Source organism: Kogia breviceps, chromosome 13 (genome assembly GCF_026419965.1).
Source record: "Kogia breviceps isolate mKogBre1 chromosome 13, mKogBre1 haplotype 1, whole genome shotgun sequence".
Classification (NCBI taxonomy): Eukaryota; Metazoa; Chordata; class Mammalia; order Artiodactyla; family Physeteridae; genus Kogia; species Kogia breviceps.
This window is the reverse complement of record NC_081322.1, coordinates 47,802,799-47,822,519: the sequence shown is the minus strand read 5'-3', so window position 1 is coordinate 47,822,519 and position 19,721 is coordinate 47,802,799. Positions and strand designations below refer to the sequence as shown.

Sequence of the window (19,721 nt, the reverse complement as noted above, 5' to 3'; positions counted from 1 at the left end):
AGGCATTCAAATTGAGAAAGAAGTGAAACTGTCACTATTTGCAAATAATATGACATTATATACAGAAAACTCTAAAGACTAGTTAAAAAACTATTAGAACTAATAAACAAATTCAGTAAAGTTGCAGGATGCCAAATCAATACACAAAAGTCTGTTGCCTTACTTTACATTAATAATGAGCTATCAGAAAGAGAAATTAAGAAAACAACCCGATTTACAATTGCAACAAAAAGAATAAAATACCTCAGAATAAATCTAACTGAGGAGGTGAAAGAACTATATTTTGAAAACGATAAGATAGTAATGAAAAAACTGAAGGAGACACAAAGACCCTGAATAGCCAAAGCAATCTTGAGAAGGGAGAATGAAGCTGGAGACATCATGCTTCCTGATTTCAAACTATATTACAAAGCTATAGAATTAAAACAGTAGTAGTATTGATATAAAACAGACACATAGATTAATGGAAGAGAACAGAGAACCCAGAAATAAACCCATGCATGTATCATCAATTAACTCATGACAAAATATGGAGGCAAGAATGTACAATGGGGAAAGGACAGTCCCTTCAATAAATGCCAGTGGGAAAATTGGATAGCCACATATAAAAGAATGAAACTGGATTGCTATCTTATACATAACTCCCTTTAGTTAACAAAAGTTAACTTAAAATGGATTAAAGGCTTGAATATAAGACCTGAAACCTTAAAACTTCTAGAAGAAAACACAGGTGGTAAGCTCCCTGACATATTTCTTGGCAATGATGTTTTGAATCTGACACCAAAAACAAAAGCAACAGAAGCAAAAATAAACAAGTGGAACTGCATGAAACTAAAAAGCTTTTGCATAGCAAAAACAAAACAAAATCGACAAAATTAAAAGGCAATCTACTGGATGTGAGAAAATAATTGCAAATCATAAATCTGATAAGGGGTTAGTGGCCCAAATATTAAAAGAATTCATATAACTCAACAGCAATAAAAAAAAAGGGAGGGAAGGAGGGGAGAGTGGTAGTGGGGGTTAGATCATACAGGCCATGGTAGGGACTTTTTACTTGATAGGAAGACTCTAGGGAATTTTGAACATATGAGAGACATGATTTGACTTTGGTTTTAAAAGGATCATTACAGAGCCCATGTGAAGAAGGGACTGAGAGTAGGGGCAGAAAGGTAGAAACAGGAAAATCAATTAGAAAGTTATGATAATTAACCACGAGATGATAACGGCTTGGCAGGGAAGGTGATGAAACAGCAGTGAAAGTGATGAAAGTGGTTGATTCTGTGTTTCTTTTGAAGGTTTTGCTGATGGATTAGATATGGAGTACAAGGGAAGAAAAGATTAAGATTTTTAATCTGAGCAGTGGGAAGAATGGAAGTTACCACTTATCAGATGGGAAAGACTGAAGGAGAGATAATTCATTTTGAGAGGCAAGATGGCAATTAGAGGTTCAGTTTAGGATATGTTAGCTTTGAGATGATTTTTAGAGATCTAAGTGAGAGGCTGACTATGCAGTGGGAGAGGAGATTAAGGAGAGGGTTCAGGCTGGAGAGTTGTCAGTATATAGATAAGGCTGAGACTAGCCATGAGACTGGCCCAGCTCAACCAGGGGTGTGTATAAGAAAGTAGGTCCAAGGACTGAGGCCAAAATCATTCCATGTTTAGACATTAGGGAGCTGAGGAGAGACTACCAAAGAAGACTGAGAAGGAGGGGTCAGAAAAGTAGCATGAAAATCAAGAGTGCATGGAATCCTGGAAGCCAAATGAACAAAGTGTTTGAAGAAGGATGGAATTATGAACTGTGTCAAATATTATTGACAGGTAAAGTAACCATATGTCTTAATTTGCCTGGGATAGTCCCAGTTTATGCCTTTGTCCTGGATTATTACCAGTGTCCCTTTCACACTTATAAGTGATCTTGTTCAGACCATAAATTATATGGTCCCCTGCAGTGGACACGGAGGTGTGCTATTTAGATCATCTTTCAAGAGAACCTGCTTTGGGGAGCAGGGCTAATTGACACCTCCAGCTGCTGTACCTTCAGATCTACTGTGACATTCATGCCAGGTCATGCTTCCCTTGGGCCATTTCCAGCCACTGACTAAACACAGGGGAGTACCAGGAATGGGCCATTCCTGCCTGATCTGGACATTATTTGGCCACCAACAGGCCATTTTGACTTGGGGACTGACTCTCTATCAGTCTGGCTGAGACTTTCCCAGAACTGCACTGTAATCTCAGGCTTTCCCTATCCAATCCTTCCTTCTCTCTCTTCTTAACAGGTTTCAGGCCTGCATTGCAATCTGAAGGCTTTTTTCACCTACGCTTTGCCTCTCCCTCCTTTATCCTTCCCAGGCCTTTCTCCCAACAAATCATTTGCACATCTATTCCTCTTGGCATCTGTTTCTTTGAGGCCCTTAACGAATACAGATAGTACCAGGAATGACCCAAGAAAACAGGTAGCGAGATGGGATTTGGGGTCTGGCTCACTCATCACCCAAGTGGCTAAGAGGACCTCATCATGAGTGATACATATGTGGGGCACAGACAGTCCTGGGCACAACGTGGCAGCCCAAATGCTACAGATTTCACCAGTGGTGAACAAGAAAAATATCCCATGGAGGGGAACACCTTTGCCAATGTGATGATTCAGGCCTTTGAAAGATATAGAGGCGATGATGCCTATGAGAACAGTGGAACTCGCTGGCTGTTTCCCTACAGAACAGTTGTACTGATTCCCTGCGGAAGGATCATGAGAAATTAAGGGTATGTAGCAAATAAAGGCTAATTGTGAGAGCTAGAAGGTGTCTCTGATAGGTTAAAAAGAGGTGCTTATAAACTGTAGAGTAAGAGTAGACACAACTGAGGGGCAAGCCCTGCATGTGATAGTCAAGATAGGTCTGTTGAGAAAACCTGTGACCCTGAAACCCTGGACAGGGGCAACTGGATGCATGCCCCCAAGGAATTTGGCTCAGCTGACCCCTCTCATCCCTCACTGCTTGTCGAGATGGCTCATACCTCTAACGAAAGAGCTAGCACTTTCTCTGTACAGGGAGATACTCCTGTGGCCTCTCCCCAACAAGGCAACAGGTGCCCCCTTGGGAGCTGCATCTACCTCTGCTGGAGACTGCCAGGTTGATAACCAGGGTCAGATCCCAGCCTAACCTGACTTGGGATATGCTGGGTCTGATAAAGAAGGAAAGAGATTACATCTCAAAGGAGCTCTAAGAATTAGCTAACATCTAATGGTGGGAGCCAGGGGAGTAATGCTGGGATTACAGTCGGAGGGTACGTGAGTAAGGGGATGGGAAGGTAAGACTGGATAAGCAGGAATTCATTCACTCAGTGGGATTTCCTGGAACATGAAATTTTAACATCTTGGAAAAGACTCAAGGCAAACTTTCAGCTAGAGTAGCCTCAGAAGCCTGGAGAAAACAAAGGCCCATGCTGAGATGCCCTGTCAGATGGGAGAGGAAGGAATAAAAAAACTGAGAGAAGTGGGAATGCTGGCATGGACATATTATGTGAGGCCAGAAGACCCGTCAAAGGACACACTGAGGTCATTAGGAACAGGCTGATGAGAGGGGTGCCTCACTGAGCATCACTAAGCAGCTCAGTAATGGCCTCCTCTGCAGGCCATCCACATCTGGGCTCATTAAGACCTATGGACAAGACACAGCCCTGAAATAATAGATACCAAATGGCTGCACTTGACTACTAGAAGCCAGGGGACCCCCATCACCATGATGATGGAGAGGCACCCAAAGAAGCTTGAGCATAGGGAGTTGTAGAGATGGTTAATAAAGCATGTTGTCCCCAGGACAAAACAGAAGGGCAGCAGTGCTTACCATTTACAATCAGAGAAAGGCAAAAATGGAGGAGTGAGGAGGCCGATGTTGTCACTTGAATAAAAATCACCATTGTACAGATCTGTAACCCATTGACTGAAGAAGTGGACAGGTCCTAGGACAGAACCTGTAACACCATCACGGTATATACTATGATGATTCCACCACAGGCCACTGTGGCCATTTATTCCAGTACTGTGCACTGGGAATCCCCAGACATTTCAGACTATTAGACACAGGATCTGAGTTGACATTGGTATCTAGAGATCTGAAGCATCATCATAGCCCCTTTGTTAGGGTGGGGTTTATGGAGCCAGGTATTAAATTGAGTCCTGGCTAAAAGGCCAACCTACAGTGTGTCCACCGGGTCTGTGACCCCACTGGTGATGATTTCTCCACTCTATAAATGTGTAATAGGGGTTGACATACTTAGTGGTTGAATCACTGGATCCTTGGCCTGTGGGGTAAAATATATCATGGTGTAGAAGGCCAAGCGGAAACCTCTGGAACTGCTGCCCTCCTCTCTTCCCTCCCCTAGCCAAGATAGTAAGTCAAAAATAAAATAGGATACTGGGGAATTACAATGATTAGTGCCAGCATGTATGTTCGAAAGGTCACAGGGTTCATGGTTTCTGTCACACCTCCTTTTAATTCACCAGAGATTCTGCAGAAACCACATGGATCCTGGAGAATGGCTGTAGTGTAGCATGAGTTAAATCAAATAGGAGCCCAATTGCAGCTGCTATGCCAGGTGTAGTACCTTTGCTAGAACATGTTAATAAGGCCTCAAGTGCATGGTGTATGTCTTGACCTCTGCTTATCGGAGGATCTTCACTGATGTACCACCCTATTGATGAGACAAGTAAAAGGTTACTGAGAGCTGATCTTCAGGTTTATACAGAGCTAACTGATGACCTTGACAAGTGTGTGTGTAGCAGAAGCTAAGGTAGAGTGGGTACAAGAGAAAATGGAAAAGTAAGTGGAGAGAGCAAGAGGATGACTCATTTAAGGCTTGCTGCCATTTAAAGGGAGCAGAGAAATGAGTTAGTGACTAAAAGGAGACAGGGTCAAAGAAGGTTGCTTTTTTTTTTTTTTAAGGAAGGAAATATTGCAGCCTGTTTTATATTAATGGGAATGATCCAGTAGAGAGGGAGAAATGATGATGCAGGAAAAGAGAGGACAATTGTTGAAGGAATGTCCTTGAGCAGAAGACAGAGATTGAGGATCAGGATACAAGTGCAGAAAAAGGATATTTGACACTGCCTCCTAAAAGGGAAGAACCTCTCCCCACTCCTTTTAATAAGAGGATTTTCTTTACTGAAGCATCTTCCAGACTATTTTTATTTTCTTTTTTTTAACTTGTACATTAAACCTCAGATGAACCTGTATTTTAAAATTGGTTTGCACATAATAAAATAAAAAGTTTAATGCAATAATTTGTGTATTTTTTTCACAATAGCTGGTAGTACCTGCTCAATGTACTTAAATATCCAGCTGAGGGGGTAAAGAATAAGTCAAGAGAGAACGAGATAATCTTTAGGGTTACTGCAACCTTTTAAATTCTGAACTTGTGTCCCAAGATGTTAAATAATAAATGGCAAAAAAATGGCATAGACGTTAGTTGGTAAGAGTTCCGATATGGGTGAGACCAGGGTGAGACCACTTACTGTGTCTGGTGTGGAGATAAGGCTTCCAGGAAGAGGAAGAAACTTATGTGAGATGTTGAAGAACAGATAGCATTTGGATGTGGAGGTAGTTAGGGTGAAGGTTTTCTAACAGAATGGGAGGAAGGAATTTACCGGGAACCTTCCATGGAATATGAGAAAAACAATGCCAAGTGCACTAACCCAGAGGAGCAGTCAACTAGAATTGTGATAAGTACTCTGGTCACTTCTAGATGATGTACCCTTGAGCTGAAATAGTCTCGTAGTGAGCTTGATGTCCTCCTGAGAACTGTGACAAGATAGCTCTAACTTCATTCTGAGCATCCATATGGACATATAGGACAAGCACAAGAACTAGATCAGGAGACGAGCAGACAACATGCAAAGCATTTTCTATAATATCACTTTTAGAACTTTTCTGTTTATAGTAAGTAAGGAGAAGGAGAATAAAGCATGGGTAATTTGAGCTCAAATTAGAAGTTCCTCTAATAAAGGAAGTGACAAGAATTAAATTTGCACACTAAAATAGCAGTAAAAATGTAGTCAGAAGCTTTTATGATCTGAAAGAATATACATTATTAAGTGGTATAATTTTGTCTTGTTTTAACGTAATGCCTTGCCCTTGTTCTGTGACACAGGGAGATTCAGTGGTACCTATACTTTCTACCTCAGTCTCCTAAGACCCAAAGCCTATATTAACCTGCAGCCTGGTACATTTTATGGCAGTGAAGCATTGTTTTTCTTTTTTAGCTTCAGTACATTTTACTAAAAATTTTTAAAAACCTTTTAAATTTTTATTGGGGTATAGTTGATTTTAAATAGTTTCAATATATTTTATATCGCAAACAAAAAAGGGAGATGGCAGTATCTCACTGGCAGATTAAAAAATTTTTCAGTCCTTAAACATCAAATAACCAGGTGTCCCAAACTTCAGTGCAAGATGGTGGTGCCTGTACTATCATTTTTAAAATTTACTAGCTAGTTTGAAACAGTTAAGTATAAAATTGTGAATAAAATTTCCCTTCTCACCAATCCCAACTGAATACAACTTCATCATGGTTTTCCCTCAGGATACAAGTCTGACACGTCTAGGCTCTTATCTTACTCCTTTCAAAAAGTACAAGCGAAGAATGTGTTTTTAGAAGAAGCCTTTGAACAAGGAAGAACAAATATCATAAGCTCTGTTCTTTGTGTTTCTTACCAAATCTGTCTGTCACTGCCCTCTGTCAGTTTCTGAGTGTGGAGGAGAAACTGCCTGAGGTAAAAACAGGATTTCACACTCCACAAAGCAAGATGGAAGAATACTAATAATACAGAACCATTAGATATATTGAGATAACCTCCCAGATATGTCTAGAAATTCCATAAAAAAGCAGGTACAATGAAAAAAAGTAATATGATACTAGACGAAAAAGCATCCTATTGTTTTCTGAGATGGATTACACATTGGGTAAAATGCACTAGAAGAAGAAAAAAGAAAAAGGATTGTACCTAGTAAAAATAAGCAACAATAACAAAAAGTTTTGTTTTAATTTTTGTTTGTTTTCCATCCCATATCTTGGTAATACCATTACTGGCACAGGGCTGATAATGTAGTTGCCAAAAATAAGGGCAAAGCTGTAGTAATGAGAATTAGCAGAAAAAAAAAACAACTCTGACATTCCCATCAATTATAATCCATGTTTAAGCAATTGTGTGTTTAGAATTTTAAGATACTTGATTTGCTTTTCCTGAGCGAAAACTATTTTTACCCGAAGTATTCTAAAGAAGCTTCCAAATTATGAGGTAAACAGAGCATTTTACCAGTTGTAAATACATATATAGACTAAAGTATATACTCCTTAGATAAATGTTGGTAAAAATCTCTAAGTGGTAACTAGATCTTTAGAGTCATGCAAATATTGATTAGGAATCAAAAAATTTTAATTCTTTAGTTTTGTTTCCCAAATTTTAGTCTACCTTTAAACAAAATTTCTTATATGTAATGAAAATTGTCTATTTATTAATTTATGCAGTTTTGATAGGAAATGGAAATAGTAATGACAGAGGAGGATGGTTTGAGCAAAATCACTTTAGTGACTTTGAAATTTTGGGAGATAAGTAGAACTAGAGATTACTAGGAGATTCTAAGAACAAAACAAAGGAACAGAAAATATGCTGCTGTTGCTTTTCTAGATCAAAGAAATGAATTCCGTAAGACAAAGGAAATTTGGACTCCTTATTTCTGTTTTAGAGGTGCTTTGTTTCATAAGAGTACACAGGTAAACCCATGGAAACACTGTAAGTTGAGGTAGACCTGACTCTGTGTTGTGGAGAACTTTAGATTTTTCTCTTATTGAGTTAAACTTGTGTTTTAAAGTGGAAAAATTCCAAATAAAGAGTAACATTTTACCAAAGTATTAATTATTCCAATAAATTCACTATATATTTCTCTAAACAATATGTTTCTCTAAACATTACTTTTTCAGTCAAATATTTTACTCTTTTCCCCCAAAGACAATTTGTCTATTTTCTTAAAATGAGCTTGGATTAGCAGAATCACCTCTGCCGACTCTGCCAGTGGCCACTCTGCCTGGACGCAGTGTTTCCGCTGGGGTGGAGGTCAAGGCTGGAGACAACTGGGCCCTCCTCCTGAAGGCTGCCTTGCCTTTTTAGGTTATGAGGGTCTCTCTGTGTTTAGGATAACATGATTGACAGCTCTGCTCCAGCTCCAATTAGCACCCTATAATTTATTAGCTTCTGCTTTCAGATTGTGCGTTAACTTCACAAATATTTCAACCACGGAAACAGCAGCTATCAAGTGTCTCTTTCCTGATCCAGCCCTCTGTGGCTGGAATGAAATACAAGGAAAGAGCGGTACACTTGGTCTGTCAAGTGAGAATAATCATTTGTGTCTGTGCCTGTCTGAGGGCATGGGGTCTCTGATTTCTCTTTAGGCATGCATTAGTGGTGTGTGTGTGTGTGTGTGTGTGTGTGTGTGTGTGTTTGTGTGTGTGTGTGTGTGTGTTTGTGTGTGTCTGGTGTGTGTGTGGTATTTGTAGATAAATAGATTCTATTGTATGAATCCTGTATTTGTATTGTGAGTTTCATTTATTCATGGGAGATGAGGGAGAGCTGGTATTGAGAAAATATGAAATTTACATTTGCTTAATCCTGTTGTTTGTGTAAATGTCAAAACTTCAGTTATGTGCAAACAGCAACTATAACAATGATATTGCCTTCCGGACATTTTTTCCTTTACTCCAGAATTTAGAAATATGCAACAAATAATGAAGAACAACAAATCTTAAAAATCTTGCAAGGAAGAAGGGACCATAGAGAGCAAAGACCTTTACAAGTACAATCAAAATGTGAATTATTTGCATGCAAATTATCCATAGACTGTTAAAGCAATTTTATAAAGGAACCCTATGTTTTTTGGTTGCGTTTATTTTTAAAGTCTTTTCAAATATCTTTCAACTTTTCTTCCATGCTTTGACTCCTAGTGAATTACGTTTAAAAATGCAATTTATGGAAATGGCATTTATATGGAAAGCAGTTTTAAGTTTTATTTTAAAAAGTCCCCAACTCCGAAGTAACCAATCACTAAGTGTTTAAGAAAAGGTTTCTTGTTTATTTTGATAGGTGTACAGGTGCCTGCACATAAACACAGGATTTATGATTCTAAGCAAATGGGAGGTTAAATTACCTTACAAGTTGTTTCCCCCTATTCGAAAGGGCACAGAAAATGCAGTACTTACCCAGAAAGAGCAGCAAGAGAAGCTTCCAGTCAGGGAGTCTCCTTCCCAACACTCACCACCTCTGCCCTCCCTCCCATCCAGGCCTGAATCAATCTTAAGTCATTGCTAGAATTTGCCACGCATCGAAATAGAACTTCAAAGGGGAAATGAGACAGGATGGCAACTCTTATTAAACTAAGGGAGTAGAATAGATAGAGTTCCCTGCAGCTGAGTGACTGAGTTCTCAGCCAGAGGGCAATGGGCAACAGGATTATTTGGTGGCGGAGAGCTGTCTCTCCCCTTTTCCTCAACTCTCCCTCAGCAGAGGCCAAGTGCAAAGGGAAACCGTGGATGAAGAGGACACCAGTGCCAACCGGGATGATTAGAGGAGAATCTAATCTTTCTCTCAGACCCCCAACCAGATATAATATATGCAAAAATATCATGTTTACCTTTTCTCATGTCATCCCTCCTTTCTTTGAATGTCCTTTTTTCAACTACTAGGGCCTTCTCTAATCTGCATGGTTTCACGAATATTAGCGAGACAAGCATAAGAATTCATCCTTTACATGACTTGGTGGGCCTAAAAGAATGTCAAAAAAATGTCAGTTAGAGCTATGAGTTCACCAAAGTTCCCTTTGAAAGTCTTATTTCGCAGAACCGAATGATGATAGTTCCAGGGCCTCTTGCATTTCTACTGTGGGAATGTGTAACATGGAGGGAAATGCTTTGCTCCTCTGCTCCATGTGTCTTATGTGCTAGGTCACTGGAGCCTTGTTCGGCAGTCTGGATGGTCTGTTCAGGACTGCCCCAAAGGCCAGTTCCAGTGAATGAGTCTCCTCACCAGCAACCTGATATTCAGGTTGGATGCAGCTCAGGACAGAGGCTTCAGTAATCAGAACCTCGTGGCTGGGAAAAGGCCCCCTGTGGGTTCTGATCAGAGATCTTGTGAGTGCTAACGTAGGTTGAGGACAGGGAAAGCTTCTTGGGGAGGGGGACTACTTGGAAAAGATGTCCAGCAGAAAATGCACTTGCTGTGCTTTCTTCATCTGTACACTCAGTGGCAAAGCTTTAGAAGTGCACTGGAACCAAATGCATTTTATTTATACTTGTATACACCAGCGATCCATGCCAATGGAACATGGATTTGAAAAAATCACAGAGAATCCAAAGTTAATTTTAGTTATTGCTTCAATGTCCAAACCTCAGACTAACATGCTTAACACGAGTTGGTTAGGTTGGGTGTGAAGAGCTTCAGAGCAGAGAAGGCTATAAATACTGAAATGAATTAATAAGAGAAGCAATAATAATTCCTTCCTAGAGATGAATGGAAAAATGCATCTGGCTGAATGGTCTACAGGTACTGTCATTTGACGAAGGAGTCTGGACAACGTCCTATGATACTTCCTTTGAGACCTGGGATTCTATAAGTTCTACAGCATGTCAGTCTTTGCTGGCCTGTCTCTTTTCCCTTCTTTATTCATCTATTGTGGAGGAGAAAGTAAGCCCAAAGTTGAGCATTTCAAGACAGATCAGAAGTGGGCCAGTAGTTACTGCAGTGGATAACAGTGCAGTCTCTGCCCCAGGCTGCCTGGTTTGGAATCCTGGCTCTGCCCAGTTATGTGACCGGGCAGATTACTTCTCCTCTGTGAGCCTCTGTGGTAATAAGTACCACACAGAATTGTTGTGAGGTTTAAATGAGTTAACCTATATATAAAGCCCTCAGACCAGTGCCTGGGGCATGATAATTAACATTAGTTATTGCTATATGCAATACAATTAGTTATTACTAATTACTGTCACATCTGGGACGATATAATCATATAGTACCTTCCATCTAAGCAAAAACAGTAATAGGTTCTTGTAATGATCATAGTCTACTTAACAGGTACCAAAATGATAGAAAGAGGGGATGGGTTAACTCTGCTAAGCCACATTCTGAGTAAGGTCCCTTAACTGCACCCAACTCTTGAGACAATTACCCAAGATACACTGTATTTGCCTCTTGTGTTATAATGAAGATCAATATTTGAATTAATATTTTATGTTTTAACAACTTTCAAGGGCAGTTTGGGCATAACACTAAATCTCTCTCTTTAGAGAAAGAACACGAATAACTTTGGCGTCAAGAGAAAATAAAACCATTAATTTAATAATTTCTTTTTTTTGGCCTAGCTGTAGGTTTGGTTTCCTAGCCTAGCTGATTAAAATATAAAATAACCAGTATTTCCAAAACATTTTTAAATTGAGGACTCTACTATCTGAAGAGTCTAGAATTTAAGAAGTAACAATACTCTTTTGGAGAAAAATGTGTGTATCTGACTGAATGGTGCACAAGTAGTGTTTTCTATACATCTCTGCTTTTACTTGATGAAGGCCATCAGGTAACCTGGGCTTCCATGGGCTACCATTTTCTTATCTGTAAAACAGAGGGGGGATACCCAACTTCTCATCTCCAGGGTTGACACGAGGTAGAAAGGGGTTCACAGGTTTCAGAGCATGACAATCACTTTGGAAACCAAAAATATATATATATACGAAGTAATTTTACTTCCTGACATCAGATCATACTACTATAAATTATTTTATGCTACTAGAGAAAAACTAAGGTATTTGTTTTCCTTTTAAGAAATAACACAGCGACCTAGTGGTAAACAAACATCTTTAATGTTCGTTTCTTCTTCCTCATCCCCTTCAGTTTTGCCCACATGTGTACCCCTTACCCTGTCCCAACACTAAAGTGACCAAATCATGACCACAGAGACTGAGAAGAATATTCGAGGTACCAGAGACTCCATGGGCTTCTCTTCCCCTTCTGGTGACTCCTAGTTCTTCTTCTTGGAGACAACTGGGGCCTCTTGATGCTTACTGTTTTTCATCCAAAGGAGGATAGAGGGAGGGACAGAATTTGTGGGAGAGAAGGCAGAGAGAGTTTCTTCTTTCATCATAAAATGTTCTTTGTAAAAAATATGATATATACACACACACGTATAAAACATATCCAGTGCAACTGCAATTGCTGTGCCAAACACTGGGAAGTGCCCCCTTTGGTCGATGTATTTCTGGAGTTTTAAACAGTTGTCCTACAACAGCTGCATTTCAGTAAGACTCGGGCAGGTGGCTCCAGATAAGCCACTTGCCGCTCACATTCAGGCTGAGGCTTCCACGTTCACAGTCCGAAGGAAGAAGTGTGTCTTTGTGTCTGGAGTTGATGTTGTAGGGAGGGAGCAGGCAGGAAAGGAGCTGGAGGCTACAGGTGAGGAAGAAGGAATTGGCTTCTTTTGACTTCTCTACCACAGTCTTTGATGCCAATACAAATGCATTTCAGTCTGAGGATATTGACTTCGGCAGTGCTATGATCACACTACTTAATGAAATAATTCACATCAGCATAAAAAATATTCACACCAAAACATCTCTTTTTCTTTCCCTCTTTCCAAGAAAACTATGATATCATGTCACCAAGTGATCACCATGGATACTTCCAGTGATTTGCCCAAAAGTCATGAAGCATCATTCAGAGTCTTTGGATTTCCTCTTTTGGAAGAAGGAATTATTTTTAGATGAACATTCTGTCGATGTGTGTTCTGGTTTTCCCAATACATGGAGAAGTTTGAAGTCTCTGCATTCCCCCATGTCCTGATCCATGAAGTGAGAGGCACAGATGCCAGCCTCCATGGCTGGTCAGAAGGGAAAGGGAAGGGGAAACCCTGGGTCAGCAGATCAGCTCAGGAGGGATGCACCACAGAGGGAATAACGACGAGCTGCAAACCAAGATCAGAAGCTGTTACAAACCCACTTGATTTCAGCTCTGAGTGTCACCAATTGCGCTATGCAGACACCTACAGGGAAGAAGGTGGGTTGTCTAAAACCAGTACAGATCCTTGCTTTTGTCCTGAGGCTGCAAACCTGAAAACAGAGAGAAAATAAAAGGGAGAGAGAGAGGGAGAAGAGAAAGAGAGAGGGAGAGAGAAGGGGGTGGGGGAGGGAGGGCACAAGATATTTAAAGAAAGAGAAAGACAAACACCACTGTCTCATTGTGAAAGTCACAGAATTCATCTAAAGGGCATGAATGAAGGTAAAAGCAAAGCAAACAAGTGTCAAATTTGCACCTGAGGGAAGGGAGAGCGGGCAAGACTAGGAGCCAATGATTGCGTTTATTATATAACTATTTTTTTCATTTGCCCTAAAAATAAAGCAAACAAAAAAGTAAACCCTTATTTGACTGTACCTTTCAAATTCAACTCTTCAAGCTAGGGACTTAATATTATCACTAAAATCGTATTCTTGTTAAGTTTTACGTTTTCCAGAGACCTATTTAATTTGACAATTAAGTTGATATCAGAGTCATGAGTCATATCTGTATGACTTGTAACTACCACTGGAGGTGATAAGACCCCCCCCCCCGCCCCCACCCGGGCCACCATTTAAACTACGCTCTTAGCAGGCACTTTAGATCAGCGCTGTCCAACAGGAACACAATGGGAGCCATGGGCATAATTCTAAATTTTCCGGCAGCCACATTGAAAAAAAGTAAAAAACAAACAGGTGAGACTTAATCTTAGTAATATATTTTATTTAACCCAATATATTCAGTATGCAATGTGTTGAAAATATTTCAACATGCAATCAATGTAAAACATCAGTGAGATGAATTTTACATTCTTTTTGGGACAAAGTCCTGAAATCCAGTGTATATTATACACTTACAGCACATCCCAATTCGGCCTGGCCATGTTTCACGTGCTCAACCGACACATGTGGCCGGTGGCTACACTACTGAACAGCACAGAGCTAGAACCTTTCCAACAAATTTTATTTTTAAAAAATCCTCTGTAATATTAACCAGCTACTTTCTCATTCTGCCCACACTGATGACACAGGGTCATCTGTCTGCTGAAACACAACCCCGCCATGCAGACCTTCGGGCCTCACGGTCACTGGGGTCTCCAAGGAGAACTAAGTAGGGTCCCGGCCTCAGCCCAGGTTTGGGCACAGGGCAGGAGGGGCCCGGGGATGCCACGTTCCCTCTCCCTCTTACCTGAGTCCACGCTGAGGCCCAGACCCCCGGCCACGTCCCCCGTGGGGCTCGCGAAGGGTCCCCCGGGCGCGGCCCACGTGGCGCCGGCCGGCTCGCCCTTGGCCGAGAGCTCGCAGGGCGGGCTGCCAGGCGCGGGGGCCGGCGCGGGAGCGAGGCGGGACGGGCGCCCCGAGGCGGCTGGCATCAGCAGCGGCCCGTAGCGGGGGTCGAAGTGCGGCGCGTAGACCTCGTGCACGGCGGCGGGCCGCGGGTAGGCGGCGGCCTGGGCGCCGAGGGCGCCGCCCAGCGCGTAGGGGTGGTGTGGGTGCGCGTGGTGCGGATGCGCGTGGTGCCAGGGCTCTGCCGCGCCCTGGTGCAGGTGGCCGTGCAGCGCGGCCGGCGAGTAGGGGTCGGCGGCGGCGAAGGGCAGCTCCGAGTGAGCGGCGGCCAGCGGGCTGCCCAGCGGCGCGGGCACTGGCGTCTGGTAAGCGCTGTTCCAGAAGGAGGCGGGGAAGCTGCGCTGGCTCATCGGGAAGGAGCCGTCTTTGGGCCGGCGAGGCGGAGGGAAGGAGAGGGAGAGAGGAACGCATCACCGCCGGAAACACGGTTGCCGACGCCGCTCGGCCGCCGCAGAACTGAACGGCCGGGACTGGCAGAGGGCGGGAAAGGCGCCGTGCTGGGCGCACGCGCGGCGCCTCTCTCGCGGGGCTGCGGCCCGGGAACGCGAGGTCCGGGCGCCGCACGGGGTAACCCTTTGGGGAGGAGCGCCGCTTCCTCGAATTTTTCAGGCGCGTCCTAGGCTGCGGGAACCCGGAGGCTGGCAGGGAGAGGAAGAGCGGAGAGACTTCCTTCCCCGGCCCCAGTTTCAGGGCGCAGGGAGCTTCCCTCGGACTCCGGGCTGGACGACCTCGGACCAGAAGCGGCCTCGCCTTCCCGGCCCGCAGCCTCTCCTCAAGCTAAAGGTACCTCTTCCCGCTCTTGGTCGGCCGCCTAGCGATCTCACTACCCGCTCTCGCGTTTCAGCCTCCCTTGCTCCAGAAAATGTGCCCCTCCAAGGCCTCTGATAGACTGGAAGTCCATCGACATATTTCGGAGTCTTGCTATTATTAGCCTCCTTTCTAGAAACTTTATTTCAAAAAATATTTTTTGCAAAGAGCAAACTTGACCTATTAAAAGGGCAGCAGTATTATTTGCAGAGGGGGACACGAAGGGACAGGTCTTTTCAGTTTTAATTAAAAAATTTTCTGCATCAACATGTGGACGCCAGGAATAATGATAATAATAATTATTATTATTGTTTGTATCATTGTTGACCCCTAGTGTCTGGAAGCATTTTAAGAGAACAGCATTTAGATCAAATTTGTTGCCTTTAGTTGGGAGGAAAGGAGAAAGACATTTAATTAAAAGAACCCTGGAGAAGGCATCTGCATTTCATAGTAGATAATTTAAAATGCTTTGAAAATGCATTCTAAGTAGTGAACAATCTTCCTGTTAAAAGTATTTAGGCAACTGGAGAATAAAAAGAATATTTTGTATTTAAAACTAATGTTTTTGGATCTTGTCTAGGCAAGGCTTGTACAAACTGTCACACTCTTAAGAGAAAAAGGAAGGGCGACAGTTGTCATTTCCCCCAAAGTGAAATATTTGTTTTCCTTTGTTACAGCAAAGTCCTCATTTCTCAGCTTGGTGCACGTCAAGAGCTAAGATTAGTGAGAAAGTTACCAAAGTTACCAAATAGTTACTTCCACCCTTGTTTTGGTAATAAAGGGAGGTCAAGATTTCAGAATAGAAGGGAGAGTTCGTTGACTCACCCAAGAAATCATTGTCCCAGGCTAGGTAAAGCAGTGCTTGGTGAGAAGGGTAAACCAATAAAGAAGGGATGTGTTTGGGGAAATCCCTTAGAAATGTTTTGGCTACCCTTAAATTCTTTTTATTTCTATATGATTTTACTCGCTTATTGAAAGACATTCTCTGCTTCAAGATTTCCCAAGTAATCAAAATCTGGCAAAAGGCATAAGTAGGTTTTAGGAGACATTCTTCAGCAGGTTTTGCTTGCATTGCATTCTAGGACTTTTTTCTCTGGAAAGATTTTCAGAAATGGGGTAAGGGCCCTGTAAACTGTTGTTCGTGAAGATCCCCCTCCCCCTTGCCCCCCCAACCTGCCTTGGGAGGCTGTTGGAAACCTCACATTTCCACAGCATATTTACATACATTTTCTGTTTGCCTTACAGCCACCTCCAGGGATAGTTAAGTGGGCAAGTATTATTCTAATTTTAGAGACCAGTAAATAGAGTGACCTCCAAAAGGTTAAGAGACTTGCCCAAGGTCATATTGTTTGGAAGTGGTGGCGCCAACACACAAACGTAGGCCTCCCAATTCCAAGGCTATTGTTTTTTTCTAGGTCACTGCTCTGCTCTGCCTATTCAAGGAGAGATCTTAGGCCTGTGCCTACTCCTCCCTCGATTTCTTTATCCTCCCCCAATGACCCTCTTCACCTCTTCTCTAACACCTACCATTCTTTCAGCTGCATCTCTTTGAACCCCTGTAGGTGGACCCCAGGCTATGAGGGCTCTCTATCCTCCCTTGCCAGTTGGGGTCCCATACTTACCCCGCCAGGGCCCGGAGCTCCGCGGGGCTTTGCTGCTTGTACAGCTTGGGGAATAGCTGCTAGGCTGGCTTAGGGCCCGGCTGAAGTGCTCGTCCACCACAGAGCTGATGTCTCCCTGGAAATAGGTGAAAAGGACGCAGCGGGAGTTGATGTACTCCGCCTCTGGTGGGCGCTCTTTCTCCGGGCTGCCGCCTTCTTCTTTTATACTAGCTGGAGTTTGGCTGGAGAAGGAGGAGCTGCCACTGCCGCTGCTGTTGCTGGGGCTGGCGTTGCACTCCTGGGCTTCCTGCATTTTGGAGTAACAGGCTAGTTTCTGCTCAAAGGAGAAAGAATAGAGAAATCAATTTCAAAAGAGCGAGCAAATTGTGTTCAGACTGCACTCCCTCATCCGGATCCCGAAGGTATCCAGGAGCAACTGACATCGGTGCCCATGCCCGGTGCTCAGTAACGTGGGCTGCAGTCAACAGGCCTCCCAACCTGCAGCTCAACGAAGGTGGGGTTTCTGAGAGGCCGACTGCCCTTCTTGGAGCCTCTGTCTCCCTGGAATTGCTGCCAGGCCACAGGGAGAAATCTCTGAAGGTGTCAGGGTGAAAGTCCAGGAAGACGCCTAAGCAGTTTGACCACAGAGCCAGGCTCAAGGCAGATATAGTTTTAAAATCAGGCTCCAAAGGTAAAAGGCACCCAAGTCCAGTTAGAGCCTGACTGTTACCTGCCTGAGAATTCAGGGCAGACATGCAAGATGCAGGATTAAGCATCCTCATGATAGAACATGAAAATAACACAATCCACTCTACACAACAAAGATGTAAAGGAAGAACTGCTGCAGGATAAAAACATGGAATAACATCGTGACATGGATCATTTTAATAAATGCAAGTTGATATTTGGTCATAAACTGGCCATTAGAAAGTTTCAGCTTTTAAAGAGATCTTCTTTTGAGTAAGGAAAAACCAGTGGGCTATGAGAATTTCTACCCTCACCATCTGTGTATATTGAGGAAAAAAGTAATAAAAAGGAGCAGAGGATGATCTTGGCTGTAAGGTTGGGTAAATCATGACTGTCTGATAGTGATTTACAAAACGAAGTGTGGCCGCTGAAAACATTTTCTTAGAAACTAGCAATGGACTGAATGCAGTGTTAAAGCAGTATGCAGGCAGGGATGCCCTTCAAGGGAGACCCTGATCATACAAAAATGAACAGAGATCTTGGGGCAATAGATTGGTCCAGGGTCAGGGAGGAGAAAGGACCAAACGGACAGAAAACCAACCTTCCTTTCCTCTTTGTAATACTCCCAGCCTGGGAAGGAGCTCATCTTGGACACCGAAGCCAAAAGACTGGAGTTATTTAGCAATAACACCATTTCTACCACATTCCCACTTGGCTTACAATGAGAGACTCTGGTGATTCCTAAAATTAACATTGAGACTAAACAAACTTCTGGTTGGAAAGTTTTAAAAAGGAGAGGAGGAGGGAGAAAAGCAAAAACAAAAGGCAAAATCTACCCATTCCATCATTAAATCATCCGGAAATTTTCAAATAGATATTCTGCAAGCAAAATTGGCAAAAGCATGGACTTGGACACTGGGGTGTATTTCAATTTTCCCGAAGCAGGAGTCCAGGCCCTCACTTTCCAACCTAGTCGGGACTCCTAGGGGATCCCCCCCTCTGCCCACTGGAGTGTGATCTTATTCATTTCCTGGACTACTGTCCTCAGTTTCGACTACAGCAGCTGAGGAATGAAAAGAAAAACTTCGACCAGATATAGACCGGAGAACAGAAATATTGTAAAAATTAAACGAAACTTGAAGAGTTTGCAGAACCTGGGCTAGTGGTCTTCTCAAAAGTGGGTTTGTTGATGGCAGGGCAGCCGGACTCAGCTAGCGAAAGGCGAAGTATTATCTATGAAGCTTGCCTCTGCCGGGTCAATAATATTTCCCAGAACTTTGCAAAGATTATAAAGCCAGTGAATTTCGTGCGGTTCTCTTTGTAACGAATTCGCTGGTTCTGGAATTAATTGGCCTGATCGCCTGAGAATTGAAACGGAAAAAAAAAGCCTTTGATAAAATAAGCTTGCAGAGATGAGAACGCGAGTCTTCGATTCTCAGACATAAAGACAGAGACAGGCCTTTGATTTTGTTTTGTTGTCATTCTCACCTTTGGGACCAAAGTTTGGTTTTCCCTGCGTGAGCTTTGCTCGCATCTCCCCGTGCCAGCACTGGGCTTGGAAGAAATCTGGAGTCCGACATACCCTAAGAAATCAAGGCAGCTCGCGCGATCCTCGTCTAATTATTCCCGGGAAGCCCGCGGCACGCACTAGCAGTACTTAGCTGCCTTCCCGAGAGAGCAAACGGGCAAGCTAAAGGGGTTAGCTCAGCCTACTGGGTGGCAGCGCGGGCAATCCACGCATCCGGGAGGCGCCCGCCGCCGTTCGGACGCCCAGTACCCGCGCGGAGGCACCGGGAACCTCGGAGTACTGGCAGTGCTCGGAGAAGCCGGGGCGCGCCACCTGTCTACTAGGCCCGGCCGGGAGGAGACACGTACCTGGTGGTAAGGGGTGTAGGCGGCTGCGAAGTAAGGCTGGGGAGGACCATAGACTTGGTACATAACATCCAGACAGCTCATGGCTTCCCGCAGCGGAGACGGTTAAGTGTTTTATCATCAACTATTGGGCGGCGGAGGGCAGGGATGCTGCATGGGCGGCACTAGGATCTGAGCTCCCAAGTCATCCGCGGCGGAGCGAGGGGCAGCGTGCTCCGCGGCTCGGGATCCCGCTCGCACGCTCCCTTCCCACCCTTGCAATTCCAGCCGCCACCGCGCTCCGAGATGGAAGCGCCCGGCCTCCAGCTAGTGGGCATTTAAACCCCA

At 43.5% G+C, this 19,721-nt stretch overlaps 1 protein-coding gene across 4 annotated transcripts; it reads right to left on the bottom strand.

The window, feature by feature from the left end:
* Positions 1-11,873: 11,873 nt before the first annotated feature.
* On the bottom strand, positions 11,874-19,717 carry VGLL2 (vestigial like family member 2). Of its 4 annotated transcripts, XM_059035871.2 has the most exons (5): positions 19,398-19,711; positions 16,857-17,169; positions 14,270-14,791; positions 13,075-13,137; positions 11,874-12,992 (listed from the first exon to the last, which is right to left on the bottom strand). In XM_059035871.2, exons 1-4 carry the CDS (start codon positions 19,476-19,478, stop codon positions 13,094-13,096), a joined length of 960 nt encoding a protein of 319 aa, XP_058891854.1. In that variant the 5' UTR covers positions 19,479-19,711; the 3' UTR covers positions 11,874-12,992; positions 13,075-13,093. The 4 variants fall into 4 exon arrangements, with proteins under 4 accessions (XP_058891854.1, XP_058891855.1, XP_058891856.1 ...); XM_059035872.2 differs by lacking the exon at positions 13,075-13,137; XM_059035873.2 differs by lacking the exons at positions 13,075-13,137; positions 14,270-14,791 and having other exon boundaries at positions 19,398-19,717.
* Positions 19,718-19,721: the final 4 nt, after the last annotated feature.